At 40.1% G+C, this 15,822-nt stretch overlaps 1 protein-coding gene across 2 annotated transcripts in view; it reads left to right on the top strand.

Annotated features, from left to right (window-relative positions):
- The first annotated feature begins 15,209 nt into the window (after positions 1–15,209).
- LOC131145621 (uncharacterized) overlaps positions 15,210–15,822 on the top strand; it is a 45,372-nt gene continuing 44,759 nt past the window's right edge. The window contains exon 1 of one of the 2 annotated variants that reach the window (XM_058094796.1): positions 15,210–15,761. In XM_058094796.1, the coding sequence (XP_057950779.1) occupies positions 15,266–15,761 (496 nt within the window). In that variant the 5' untranslated portion in view covers positions 15,210–15,265. The remainder of the gene's footprint in view (positions 15,762–15,822) is intronic. The other variant, XM_058094797.1, reaches the window with a different exon arrangement.

Raw genomic sequence — 15,822 nt, 5'->3', positions numbered from 1 at the left:
CATTTTATTTATTCATTTTTATTAATTTGTTGATATGTGGAATTCTACATAATTTTATTGTATAGATAATAAATAATTTTAATTATTTAATTTAATTAAAAATACATATATCAAATTAATAAATAAAATTTTAATTTTACACTTTTTTTTTTGAAAATATGGTGTCAAAAACTATTTAAACAATTGACTAATTAATCGACATAATGTGTCCGTCCACTTAAATTGTAAGATATTTTCTCAAATAAAAAGTTGTAGCTTCAAGGGGTTGAGTGCTTCTGACCAGCAATCTTTTCTATTCCAAAGAATGTGCTTGATTAGATTATGAAATTGTGTAGAGTCTTCCTTTGGGGTGGGAAAAAGAAACCTTTAGTGTCCTAGAGGGAGGTATGTCTCCCAAAATCTGAAGGGGGCTGGGGGTGTTTGATTTAAATGCTTGGAACTCAACTCTGCTGACAAAAACTCTGTGGAATATAGATTCAAAGAAGGATTCTCTTTGGGTTAAGTGGATTCACCAGGTATACCCTACGAGCTTTGATATTTGGGGAGCTACTGCTATGAAAAGTGACTCTCCTCTGTTTAAGAAGTTGATAGTGTTAGGAAGGACCCTGTGAGCATCCAGATCAAAGTGACACTAAGAAATTTACGTGGTTCGGTCAATAACAACCTACATCTACGGAGCATACACCAACTATTCAATAACTCGTCGGAAAATGTTACAATTCTCTCTTTCTCTCTCTCTCTCTCTCTCTCTCTTCTCCTCCCTTCTTCCTCTCTGCACTCTCTGTGCTGTCTCTGCACTATGTTGTATCACTTTCCACAGCCCTATTTATATAGGCTTGGAATTTACATTATGATTAAATACAAATCAATTACAAATTAATCACAAATTGGAAGTTTATAATCAAGAGATAAATAGAGAATAAATCCACGCGTTTTCTGACTCAGCTCAATGCGTTTCCAGCTGTGTTTCTGGCTACATCTCTAACAATCTCCCACTTGGAGACAGAGACACCTCCTCAACTAGAGTATCATGAATAAATGATGTGCTCAAAATATACGTCATCAAGCATGAAGACCAACTGAAGTTGAGCACAACTTCAGCTTCTCTGTAGTCACCACCTTCTTGTCTGCTCGATTTCTACGAACTAATCTGATGGCTTCACAACTGGTGTAAAAATGCCGGTGTAGTCAATCCCTTCCTTCTGCTCAAAACCTTTGAATACCAACTGAGGCTTGTACCTTCTAGAGTCATCATGCTCCTCTTCTATTCTGTACACCCACTTGTTGTGAAGGCCTTTGGACAACTTCCATGTTCTGTTGGAGGTGAGGGACTTCATCTCATCCTTCATCGCAAGCTCCCACTTACTTGTATTTGCCACCTGACATGCTTTATCATTGCATTTGGGCTCTCCTCCATCTGGAGGAAGTAAGTAATCAATATACCTTCTGTCTAGTATATGTGACCGAGTAGCTCTCCTAAGCTCCGGAGCTGGAGTAGGAGATGGTGGTGCGACAATCTGCTCCACTGGTTCCTCCACCTGAGGATTCTCGGTATTCTGCTGATGTGTCCCAACACATTCATGGGTGTTTATCTGAAAACTAACCCTCTTTTGTTTCCTTACTATATAATCCTTACACATGTCAACCTGCACTGACTGTAGACCACTTAATTTTTCCTTTGAGTGCATCACCCTGAGTCCTTTCTCGCTCATGTGACCAAGTCGTTGGTGCCAGATGTTGCTGTTGTCATTTCCTGTAGCAATTGAAATAGACATGGAGGCATTGGAGGTTATAAAAAGTGTTCCGCTTTTCTTACCTTGTGCAATCGTTAGTACACCCTTTGAGACTTTTCATTCATCGCTAATGAATTTCGTCGTGTATCCCTCATCTGCCATCTAACCAACTAAGATCAAATTCTTTCTCAGGTCTGGAATATACCTGACATCCTTCAGCTTTCATACTGATCCGTTTATATTGATCTTCACAACTCCTTTACCGATTACGTCGCAAGGTTGATCGTTGCCAAGGTACATCTTACCAAAATTACCTGGTATGTACTCCTCTAGGCAATCTCTGCAGCATGTGGCATGAAATGAGGCTCCGGAGTCTAAGACCCAAGACTCTTGCTTGCTTTCCAAAGAGCATATCAACATCTCATCATTCTTGGAAGCAATATTTGCTTTTGACTTTGCCCTCGTCTCGAATTCTTTCTTCTGACTCCTACACTGGTTCCTATAATGACCAGTCTTTCCATAGTTCCAGCACTCAATAACTTTAGTGCTTTAGGAACCTGTGTCCTGAGTACCTCTAGGATTTTCGGACTGAGACCACCTGGGCCTAGATCTGCCGCGGTTGTTTGATCGTCCATGCCTGTTTCCTTTGCCTCGACTCTCCATGTTCAAGGATGAACTCTAATTGGATATGGTTCGGCTACATTCTTATTTCCTCCATCAAAATCATGCTGACTAACCTCATCGTATACAAGCTTCGATTTTCCTGTGGAGCTACTGATGGAAGTAACGACACCATTCCAACTTTCAGGCAACTGACTGAGAATCAGTAGGGCCTGAATCTCATTATCAAACGTTATCCCGACTGAGGCGAGTTGATCAGACAATTCATTGAAGTTATTCAAATGTCTGCTGAAACTCTCACCTGCAGACATGCTCATCATAAATAGTCTTTTCATGAGATGTACCTTGTTTGAGGCTGAAGGCTGCTCGTACATATTTGAGAGTGCATCCATCAAAGACTTGATGGATGTTATATGTTTGATATTGAACGCCACAGATTTCGACAACGTCATTCTGATGGCTCCGAGGGCTTTTCGATCAAGTAACTCCCACTCGTCCTCGTTCATGGATGTTGGCTTATCCTTCAGCTGTAAGTGCAATTCCTTCCCAAACAAATAGTCTTCTATCTGCATCTTCCAGAAGCCAAAATTGTTCCCGTTGAACATTTCGATTTATGAGCTCTTTTCATTTGACATCTCGATTTGCAAATCTAGAGATGGAATTAGCTCAAATGGATAGTACAATTGGATCCGGAACGATCGAAAACCCTATAAATGGTTCGATTCGCTCGAAAAACGAACTCAAAACGACCCCAAAAAGCTCAGTCAAATCCGTTAAGCTTGCTGACGTGGCACCTACTGACGTGGCGTGCTGATGTGGTAGTGCTGACGTGTCACCTGCTGACGTGACGCTTTTCTGCTGACGTGGCAGTTGACGTAGTAGCACTGACATGGCTGGTTCTGAGCGGCGGGTCAGATCCGGTTCGTGGATCGGATCTCGGGTTCACCCGGGTCTGAGAGTATTTTTGGGTCGGGCCGGGTAGAGGATCGGGTGAGGAAGATGCGTGCGGTGCTTCGCCAGCTCGTGGAGAGGCGTCTTGCTCCGGCAAGATGCGTGGGGGCGCGTGTGGGCTTATCTGAACTCCGTTTGAGCTTTGGCGGACACCCTTCTCTTCGTCTTGGCAAGCTGAATGCTATGGTGACCTTAAAACACAGTTTTGACCTACTAGACAGAGCTCTGAATTTTGGGATCATTTCCAATCTGACTTTTCTGCTCCAACCGGGCTTTGATACCACTTGTTAGGACCCTATGAGCATCCAGATCAAAGTGACACCAAGAAATTTATGTGGTTCGGTCAATAACGACCTACGTCCACAGGACACTCACCAACTATTCAATAACTCGTTGGAAAATGTTACAATTCTCTCTCTCTCTCTCTCTCTCTCTCTTCCTCCCTTCTCCTCTCAGCTCTCTCTGCACTGTGTTGTGCTGTGCTATCTCTACACTATGCTGTATCACTTTCCACAACCCTCTTTATATAGGCTTGGAATTTACATCATGATTAAATACAAATCAATTACAAATTAATCACAAATTGGAAGTTTATAATCAAGAGATAAATAGAGAATAAATCCACGCGTTTTCTGACTCAGCTCAACGTGTCTCCATCTGTGTTTCTGGCTCCATCTCTAACAGATAGAAATTAAAAACAGATTATTGCAACACTGGGAATTTTGAAGTTGTCAGATTGCTAAATGGGTGGGATTTGCTAAATTGCTCACATAATTGTTATGATTTCTGGAGAAATAAAGGGAGCAATGTCCCTTGGGTAAAAAAGGTATGGAAGAGTGGAAGCACCCTGAAACATGCTTTTATTCTTTGGCTGGGTATTAAAAGGAAATTATCAACAAATGATAAGCTTGTTGGGGAAGATGTTGACTGGCTATGTGTTTTTTGTAAAGAAGAAACCGAGACTGTAGACCACCTTTTCTTCAGTTGTAAATTTTCTTCACCTGTTTGGGGTCGGATAAGAGACTGGCTGGGGTTGATCAAATTCATGTCTACCCTTAAAGCTGCGGCTAAATGGCTACATAAAGAGGTTAAAGGAACTGGAATACAAGTGGTAGGGAAGAGAGTTGGTTTTGCAACCACGATCTTCTTTTTATGGCACTTTAGAAACAAAAAGAAATTTGAAGGAGAAGACATCTTGATTGATGAGTCTTACAGGAACTCTGCTGCCTTCGCACTCCGAATGATAGTAGGAAAATATCGCTCAAAGAACATATCCTCGAATCGGTCCCACATCACTGGGACTGGAACCGGTCTCTGCTCCTCTATCAGACGCGCTGCTCTCCACCAGCTCTTCGCTTCCCCTGTCAACTTAAATGTGGCAAATGCTACCTTCTGCTCATCTATACATGGAAGCACTGCCAATGTCTCCTCAATATCCTGGACCCAATTCTCAGCTATAATCGGGTCATCACCTCCAGCAAAGGATGGGGGCTTCATATGCGTAAACTGCTCTATTGAACAGCCACGCTCCCCAGAGCTCGTAGCCATCTCAGCCATCACCTACTGAGTGACACTATGCAGTACAGCATCTGAGTCTCCGCCACCCATTCTGGAAGGATCTTTTCCATCCCTCCCAGCGTTCGTACCGCTACTTCTGGATCCATCCTGAAAACAAGAAACACTCTTAAACACTTATTCCCTGTACAAACCTACCCTATATCAACTCACAATTAACTATCTTCCCTATCTTTACCCAATATTTGGTTCTGTCACCTAGACACACGATCCGACAATAATTTACTATGATTTTCCTAAAATCGTCACCCCAGGAAAAGCACAGAAACCACTACGGTAATCCTGTACCCAGACACAGAACAAACCTCAAATCTTTTTCCTATACTCTGGTATGACTTCTGCTGCATTCTAAAGTCTACAGTAGCAAACCTAGGCTCTGATACCAAACTGTAACGACCTGCTTAATTAACTGATTTTTTTTTAAAATAGAAAATAACATACTCTAATACTGTGATATTAACCTAAGCAGCAAGAAGCAGGAATCATACAAACATACCCATAAACCAATATACACAATACCTGAACCAATACCAGAGTGCTGAAATGTTTTCCAATATATACAAACATAACTACATTCCCAAAATATCCTCAGTTGGTGAGGGCTATACAAAAATGCTCCCAAAAATGATACTCACTCTCTGTCAGGGCACTACTGAAGCCCTTCTATTTGCGAGCCTGATCTACTCGCCTACCTAGATCACCTGAAAAATATATCAACACTGGGATGAGCCAATGCTCAGTAAGGAGAAGTATGCTATTATTAGTGTGTGGCAAATGAGCTACTATATACCATGAGATCTGTTTTCATACAAACATGAATAACTGAATGCCAAGTACAGTATAAATAATAAAATACACCATCCCTTTCCATGTTGCTTAACATAACAGTATTTCATGTTATAATTCAAAATACTTCTAGTGTACATAAGTAGAGTCCCTGTTTTTGTAAATTCATACGTATGTAATAATAACTAAAGCTGTTCCATGTGGCTATCTTTGTCATGACATGCCCCTCATAACGAGGTTATGCGGCCTGTAGGCTGGATATACCCTGGCTGGCCAATTAGGAATAAATCACTGAACTCCGTTAGTCGACCTGCCCACCTCAACCCATATCTGGATGGGGAGCCTAACCTCTTCAAGGGCCTAGGTGGTCGACTTTACCACGTATATCTGAATAGGTGGTTGCACTCGTAAAGTAACATAGTATCTGTAGCAACGATACCGTGCTCTGTAACTGCAAGTCCAACAGGGTCTGATATCATATAATATATTTCTATACATAACTAACTGATTTACCATGATTCTGAAGTACTGAAATAACCATGATGCTGCATAACGTACTAAAATCTGAATAATCATAACATGGAACTGCATATTCGTAATACTGGAATTCGTATAATCATGGTACTGAGATTCATAAAATCATGGTACTGAAATATCGTAAAATCATGGTACTGATGTAGTCACCCGAAGAATAATAGAAATTTAAATAATAAGAGGGAGAGAAAATAGAAACAGAAACAAAAGGAGGTCGTAGAGGAGCGTTCGTCGACGACATTACATTTTGGAGATAATATTAAATAATCATAAAATTTAGGAAATTGCCCAGCTTCGTCGACAAACACAGGGTCTCGTCGACGAACACAGAGCTTCGTCGATAAGAAAATACTGAGAGACGGATTGGGCTGCTCTAAATTTCCTCGACGAACACAGGGTCTCGTTGACGAATTTTGTGAAGGGCTTGTCGACGAACACAGGGACTCGTCGACGAACCTGGCCCTATAAATAGTGGAAACCCGGGATTTTATCACACTTCTCTCGCCGTTCTCTCTCTCCTCTCTCTCTGTCTCTCCTACGACTCCCTCTCCCTCTCTCTTCGATTCCGGCCCCACCAGTCGCCGGATCGACCATCCGAAGCTACCATGATGCTCTTGGTGGAGTTCTCTGCGAAGCTGCCGGAGCGGATCATCGGGAAAACAGAGTTGGAATTCACCCCAAATTTAGGGTAAGGACTTTTATCCAGCTTTTGACTTCCTGGCAGTTATAGGAAATGATGTAGGCAGAAAAATACTGATGTTTAGTTCTGGCAAATATCATTTTCAAGGTGTTGTATAGGAGGCCTTGCGGGTGTTAGGCTTGTATTCCCTAGGGGCTTTCCAGTAGTCAGGTAAGGGAAATATGTTATGCTTGGAAATTTCTAAATATATACAGTATATTTATTTACGAAAATTATGTATTAAAGTATGGCGTGGCTTGTGAATATGTATGTAGTACAGGGATATGTTTTACGAATTGTAGTTTCATGGTTTTTATGAATTTCAGTACTACGATTACGTGAATTTTAGTACAATGATTTTATGGATTTTAGTACCATGATTAAACGAATCTCAATACCATGATTATTTAGATTTCGGTACGTTATACAGTACCATGTTATGATTATTCAGATTTCAGTACGTTATGCAGTATCATGGTTATTATAATTACTTCAGAATCATGGTAAATTAGTTAGATATGTATAGAAATATATTATATGATATCAAACCCTGTTGGACTTGCAGCTACAGAGCACGGTACCGTTGCTACAGATACTATGTTACTTTACGAGTGCAACCACCTATTCAGATGTACGTGGTAAAGTCGACCACTTAGGCCCTTGAAGAGGTTAGGCTCCCCATTCAGATATGGGTTGAGGTGGGTAGGTCGACTGACGGAGTTCAGTGATTTATTTCTGGTTGGCTAGCCAAGGTAAATCCAGCCAACGGGCCGCACAATCTCGTCATGAGGGGCATGTCATGACACAGATAGCCACAGGGAACAGTTTCAGTTACTATTATTTACGTATTGATTTACAGAAACGGGGATCCTACTATATACACTAGAAGTATTTTAAATTATAACCATAATACTGATATGTCAAGCAATAGGGAAAAAGGGTGGCGTACCTTATTATTTGTGCTGTACTTTTGTACTCAGTTATTCATGTTTATATGAAACAGATTTCATGATATATATATATATATATAGTAGCTCATTTGCCACACACTAGTAATAGCGTATTTTCTCTTACTAAGCGTTGGCTCATCCCAGTGTTGAAATATTTTTCAGGTGATCCGGGTAGGCGAGCAGATTAGGCTCGCAAATAGAGGGCATCTGTAGTGCCCCATCAGAGAGTGAGTATCATTTTTGGGAATGATTTTGTATAGCCCTAACTAGTTGAGGGCATTTTGGGGGATATAGTTATGTTGTATACATTGCAAAACATTTAAGAACTCTGGTATTGAATGTAATGGTTTAGGTTATGTTTATATGATTCTGCTTCTCGCTGCTTAGGCTAACACGATGGTATCAGAGTATGTTAATTGCTATTATGGGAAAAAAAATCAATTAATTAAGCAGGTCGCTACAACTGAAATCCATAAGATCATGAAAATGAAGTTCGTATAACCATAATATTGAAATTCATAAAATCAGGAAACTAATTCCGTAAAACATATCCCCGTACCATATACATAATCACAAGCCACACCATACTAAAATACGTAATTTTTCGTAAATAACTAAACTATATAATATTTAGAAATTTTTTAGCATAGCATATTTCCCTTACCTTATCTCTGAAAAGCCCCTACTATACTTTAGCCTGACACCCGCAGGGCCTCCTACAAAACACCTTGAAACCAACATATGCCAGAACTAAACATCAGTATTTTTCTTCCTACATCATTTCCTATAACTGTTAGGAAGTCAAAAACTGGATAAAAGTCCTTACCCTGAAATTGGGATGAATTCCAACTCTATTTTCTTGACGATCCGCTCCGGTAGATGCGTAGAGAACTCTGCCAAGTGCCTCGTGGTAGCCTCAAATCGTCGATCCGGCGACTGGTGGGGCCGAAAATGAAGAGAAAAGGGAGAGAGAGTCGTAAGAGAGAGAGAGAGGAGAGAGAGAGAGCGGCGAGAGAAATGAGGAAATCCTGGTTTTCTCCATTTATATACTGCCAGATTCGTCGATGAGGCCCGCCACTTCGTTGACGAAATTCAGACCGCCTCCAGACCCTCTCTCAGTATTTTCTCGTTGACGAAGCCTTGTGTTCGTCGATGAAATTTTGAATATCTTCGTCGACAAAACCCTGTGTTCGTCGATGAAATTCTGAAGATCTTCGTTGACGAAACCCTGTGTTCGTCGACGAAGCTTGGCAGTTTTCTAAAATTTTGATTATTTAATATTATCTCCAAAATGCAATGTCGTCAACGAAGTCTACGGCCTCCTTCTGTTTCTGTATCCATTTTCTCTCCCCCTTATGATTAAAATGCTATTATTCTTCGGGTCACTACAAAAGCATACTAACCATACCTGTCACCATGTCGCTGGCTGTCTTAACATCACCTGACATCAAAGCAAAAACTTTGGCTAGAGTCATATTACTTTGTTGACCTCCACGTGGTGCCTGATATCCTCCCTGGTACGATCTGGGAGCAGGAGCGATATTTGGTGGTGTAGGAAATCTCGCACCAAATGTCCTTGTCTACCACAGCGATAGCAGACAACTCTCCCTAGTGTCTCTTTCCACAATTCTAATAGATAGGAAAATTTTGCGCCGCCTAAACTTCACGACCTCCAGTCTTCTGCTTCTGTCCTTTGCTATAGTTTCCTCTCCTCCACTAACCCTGCCTAGATCCCTTTTGGAAACTTGAAGGCACAAATCTCTTCTTCTATCCCTACTCCTCTGCGTCCATACACTCACTAACCTCATCCAAGGCTGCTCTATCAACTAACTCAGCAAAGTCCTGTATCTTTAACACTACCACCTGCTTGTATATACTTCGCCTCAATCCTCTTTTAAACTGTCTCACCTTATTTACTTCATCAGGAACAATATACAGAGCGAAGCAAGATAGCTCTATAAACAGCCCCGCACACTATTGGACCGACTGTTGTCTGTGTTTCAGATTCAAGAACTCTTCCGCTTTAATTTCCTTAATAGTGGTTGGGGAATATCTTTCAAAGAATAATTCTTTAAATTGGTCCCATGTCATAGCTATCGGCGTCGTCCTCTCTGCTGCTCTAGTAGTCTCACAGCAGTCCACCACCTCTCGGCCTCCCCTGTCAATTTATAGGTGGCGAAGAGGACTCTCTATTCCTCCGTACACTGTAATACAACCAAGGCTTTCTCGATCTCCTACATCCAATTCTCAGTAACTGCAGGATCAACTCATCCTAAAAATGTCAGAGGATTCATCTTGTTAAACTTCTCTATCATGCACCCATGGCCTGCAGACGGGCTTCCCTGCTTTCTGGAGCTTTTAGAGATCTCAGCCATAACCTGCTAGCACCACATTAGAATTAGTCACGCCTGCACTCGAGGGCCCTGCACTATCACTTCTGCTCGCATGGGCACTACCTCCTCCAGGGTCCATACTGAAAAACAAATAATGTGATTTAGAGACCATATCCTTATAATTTACACCCTAACATAGTCCCCTCTCTTAACATACTTATCTTATTTCTAAATCCAGTCCTACATTCTAGGATTACAACCCAACAATAGTTTACTATAGTTTTCCTAAAATCATCACCCCAAGAAAAAACACAGAAACCGCCATGGAAGTCCTGCCTCTAGACTGTAGAACAAAATCTTAAATCCTTTTCCTATATTCTGGTATCGTTTCCGCTACATTCTTAAGTCTACAAAACCTAACAACCTAGGCTCTGATACCTAACTGTAACGACCTGCTTAATTTTACCATTTTTTTTTCCCATAATAATAGTATCCAACATAATAATCCTCGCAAACCATAATCAACCTGGACCCATGAGTACTAGGGAAATACCTCAAATACAACACGGAAGCCTAAGCAATAGAAAACGTAAAATCATATACATATCAAACTATCAATCAACACAATACCAGAGTCTACTACAATCGTCATATGAATATACACATCCCAAAATATCCTAAAAAGGGTCCTAGGGTCACTACGTAAAAATCAATCTGACCCTAGTAAAATGACTTACCCTTGGTAAGGTAGGGCTATCGAACCCTAACACTGCGGAGCTTTATCCGCTCTCCTATCAGGAGCTCCTGAAATGTTTATATAATTTAGGGCAAGACACCTCTCAGTAAGGGAAATAAACTAATACTAGTGTGTGACAACATGAGTAATTTTGTGTTATACATGTAACAGTACATAAACATAGTTGATAAAATCGTTTGTATCATATCTGGGAAAAAAACATATATAATCATAGCATGGTATAACATACTGAATTTCTATACGTATAAATCATCTCATATAGCTGTACATAAAAAACATTATGGATGGTTAGTTGACTATTGTCATGTCTTACCCCCACATAACTGGGTTGTACTGCCTGAAGGCGGAACCCGACAATGGCTAGCCAACCACTGCCGAGTCAAATAAAAGTTTGTAAGTACGATAGGTCTGCCCCTCCTAGTCCGGACACCAGAGGAACGACTGCGCTACAATAAACCACATCGACTGCCAATCTCTCATTGTCCCATACGGCAAGCTTTAGCACTAACATAATTATGATTGTGATCATATAGCTACGTTACTGTACTTCATGAAAGCCTAAACCAAGCCAACTAGGTTCTGATAACATATAACATACTTCCAAATAACGATATATGACTATACATAATCATATATGTCATGTTAATATTTTCATATAATTTTGCATAACATATCACAAAAATCTTCGGCCCTTACACTGGCATTTTGTATTTTATAAATCACGGCCCGTACGCCGACATATCATATAAAAACTTCGACCCATACGCAGACATATCATATAAAAATTTTGACCCGTACGCCAACATATTATATAAAACCCTCGGCCTGTACGCCGATATATCATATAAAAACCTCGCCTTGTACGCCGATATATCATATACATAAAAACCTTGGTTCGAGAAATCCTTGTATCATTTAACATTTTCCATGGTAAATTTTACTCATGCCACACGAAATAGATATTAATCATATTTTTGTTATTTACCTGACTCTTGAAAGCTCCTAAAATAATTAGTCCTGCATCCGCAGGGTTCCCCGTTCAACGCCCTGTAAACAACATTGCTTAGAACAAAATTTCACTATTTCTTCGAGTACTACATTTCTTACAACTGTAGGAAAGTCAAATATTGCATAAAAAGTTTTACCTTGAATTTGGGATGGAGTTCAAGTTAACCCTATTAATGATCCACTCCAGCAGACTTGAAGAGAACGTTCCTAGGAGTGTTGTGGTGGTCTCGGATCGTCGAATCGGTAAGAATCCGACCCAAAATCTTAGAGAGAAGGGGGAAGGGATGAACAGGAGAGAGAGAGAGAGAGAGAGAGAGAGAGAGAGAGAGAGAGTGTGTGTGTGTGTGATTTTTTCATGAAATTTTCTACAGAAAAATTGAGTTTAGGCTATTTTATACATTGCCTTTCGTTGACGAGACACGTTACTTCGTCAACGAGGCCACGAAGGAAGTTCGTCGACGAATACCTATTCCTCATTGACGAAATTCAGAACTGAAAATAGTCTCTTGGTATCTTCTCGTCGACGAGACACGTGCCCCCGTCGAAGATCCCAATAAACCACTTCGTCGACGAGGACCTATTGTGACCTCCCTTTTATAATTCCCATTTTTTTCCCTTTTTATTATTTAAATACCATAATTCTTCGGGTCTCTACATCTACACTCTGAAATAAGAATGAAGGTTAATTTAAATTTTGAACATCATAAATCTTGTGCTGATATACATGGCATGCTGAAAGAATTTTCAAAGGGTGATATGATTATGATCTGTATTTGTCCTAAGTAGATTCTTGTAGGAAAAGTGAGGAAGTTACATGCTAACAAGATGGATCATTTCAGATTTTTAAAGAAAACTGGTTCTAATGCTTTCATACTTAATATTCCTATTGATTTTAGAGCTTTTTGACAAGTCAAGTTTATCTCATAATGCAGAAATTATATCAAGCTTCTAAGATGCTGAATAGTGTTTTGTATCAAGAAGACATTTCACTTGAAATCTCTAAATTAGGACAATGTTAGGTGTGGTGATTGAAAGGCCGAAGTACAGGGTAATTCTACGTCAAAATGTCGAATTGTATGAATTATTTTGTTTTTTTTTTTTTTTGTTATATATATTTTTTGTTATTTGTTCTGCGTGTGCATAATTTGAAGGCGTATTCACAATTGTTGTCTAATTCCATAGGTCAAAATTGCGAAAAGAACAACATATTGTAATATTTTTTTCATCAATGAGATACCCACTAACAATTTAGGGTTAAAGCTTGATTAGAATCCCACTTGGCAAATAAAAAATGTAAATAAAAAGAAAAAGACAGGATGGATCTGATGCATGCATGGCCGGAAATTGGAGAACAAATGGGTGACTTGGGCCGGAAGAAATTTGTTAAAGGGAAAGGTCTCAAATTCTCAATCCCAGTGAACTGGTTGTTCTGCCTGCAGCGTGCTTACACAGCCTTTGTTCTTCCATGTTTCTTTCTTTTAAATATATCGATTAAAAGATAGTTAAATAAAAGAGGCTAATTAATTATTAAAAGAAATCTCCAAACCTTACCTTCTTCCCAAAGTCTAAAGTGAACTGACCACACATATTAGCATTAGATTATGCAGATATGATCCAATAGAAAATCCAACTTTAATCCTCTTTTAGTTTTTCGTCCATCTGCCACTGAACTATCGACATTTTTTTACTCTCATTTTTATATTACATGCCTATATATATTTGCACAGGCATACCATGGCTGTAGTAGTTGTTTGGTTCTCGAGAAATGGAGACAGACGAATTGTTCGAGAACGCAATGAGAAGGCAGTGGGACAAAATCGCGGAGGCGTGCAAAGCCGACCCCGCGCTTCTAAGTATGAAGATCACCAGATCAGAAGACACCGCCCTGCACATCGCCGTCGCTGATCCCCAATCTGATTGGTGTAGCAGGAAGAGCAATGGGGATACCATTCTTCAATTTTCACGTTGCATCTCCGGGTGTTGGGTGTTAATTTGTAAAGTCTTTTTCAAGCATTTAAAGTTTAACATAGGAGCTGTACTATTCATATGGTGGTTGTACTATTTATATGGTGGCTGCATAAGTCTACAAAGGTGGCTATACTATTCATTTGATTGCTTTGAAAAAGATGCTTACAAAACTCCTATAAATAGGGAAGTGGTGGTGAAGGAAGTTGTATCTATTCCAAGCATCTCCAACTCCACCTTTAGAGAGAGATCAAGTACTCTCCTACAAAGTATCTCTGTTGTAATCCGTGTTTCTAATTTCTCCTAATTTGAGAGAAGTTGTATCATTATTTTTCATAGTGAATTCCTTCTACTCTTACCCGTGGTTTTTCCCTCAATTTATTTGGGGGTTTTCCACGTAAATCTTGGTGTCAATTCCTCTTTTTTAATTTCTTATTTTAGCTGTGTGATACTGTTCCTACCCATTCAATTTCCTAACATTGGGCTTTAGGCTTTATGAAGCCTAGTTGCGATCAATGTGGGATGGTGACCCGATTTTTTTTAAAAGAGAGATTTCTATACTAAGGCTTAGTCCATGGAATGAAGGATTGGGACCTGCCTAAGGGAAATTTTTGAGTCCGTTTTGTAGTCCATTCAGAATCCTATGCACAACATATAAAACAATTATTTTTGAGTGATTAGGTTAAGCCGTCACACTTGGCGAGAGAACGAGAGAGAGCATTGTACCGCCACACTCTTTGTATTTATTTATTATTATTTTTTTCTGATAATAGTGAAATCTCTACAACTCCATGAATGTATGTAAAATTACCGAACCACGTAAATACTGTCTTGTGTGTGTGCTTGATTTTTTTTTAACGTGTATTTTTTCTCTATTTTGTTTCTCATAAGTTTCGAGAATTTGTTGTTAATTCCTAACACGGGAAAGTACTATGGTAGCTCAACCTAGGAGTACTGTTCTTTGTGGTTGGATTTTGTGTAGCCTGAAGCATTAGTTCTTCCATGTTTCTTTCTTTAAATTATATTAATTAAATATAATTAAATAAAAGAGGCCAATTAATTATTGCTAATTAATTATTAAAAGAAATAAAAAAGAAAGAAAGCTCTTGTCAATCTTAGCATTTGTCTTCATTTAAGATTTTATTCTTTGCTTCTTAATTTCATATTGCATATTATATATGCAAAACTGCATTATATAAAAAATTTATTCCTTGCTTTTCATCCATCCACACCACAGTGCATTGAACTTTTGCCAACAATTTTAACTCTTATTTTTATATTACATGCCTATATAAACATAGACACGCACATGCCATGGCTGATGGCTGCAGTAGCTTAACACATCAGTGGTGGTGTTGTTTGGTTCTCGGGAAATGGAGGCAGACGACCTGTTCGAGAACGCGATGAGAAGGCAGTTGGACAAAATCGCGGAGGCGTGCAAAGCCGACCCCGCACTTCTCCGTATGAAGATCACGAAATCAGAAGACACGGCCCTGCACATCGCCGTTACTGACCCCCAATCAGACGCCGTCGGCAAACTCATCGGAACTTGCCTCCCTGAAGGCGACGAGTTCAAGGAAGCGGCCTTCGGGATCCTAAACGCCAAGAACGAGAGAGGCGACACTCCGCTGCACATGGCGGCGGTGGTCGGAAAGGCCGACATTTGCCGCCGAATCGCCGACCGCGACCGCCGCCTCCTCTTCTCCCGCAACCTGGAGAGCGAGACCCCTCTCTTCCTGGCGGCGTTTCACGGAAAGAAGGAGGCGTTTCTCTGCCTGCATGTTCTCCAGAACCAAACGGATGATTGGTGTAGCAGGAGGAGCAATGGGGACACCATTCTTCACGTCGCCATCTCCGGGGAGCACTACGGTAACTCAACCATTCTTCATGGTTGGATTTTGTGTAATTTGAAAAATACTTACGAGGCATA

Source organism: Malania oleifera, chromosome 13 (assembly GCF_029873635.1).
Source record: "Malania oleifera isolate guangnan ecotype guangnan chromosome 13, ASM2987363v1, whole genome shotgun sequence".
Lineage (NCBI taxonomy): Eukaryota > Viridiplantae > Streptophyta > Magnoliopsida > Santalales > Ximeniaceae > Malania > Malania oleifera.
This window is presented reverse-complemented; position numbering and strand designations above follow the sequence as displayed.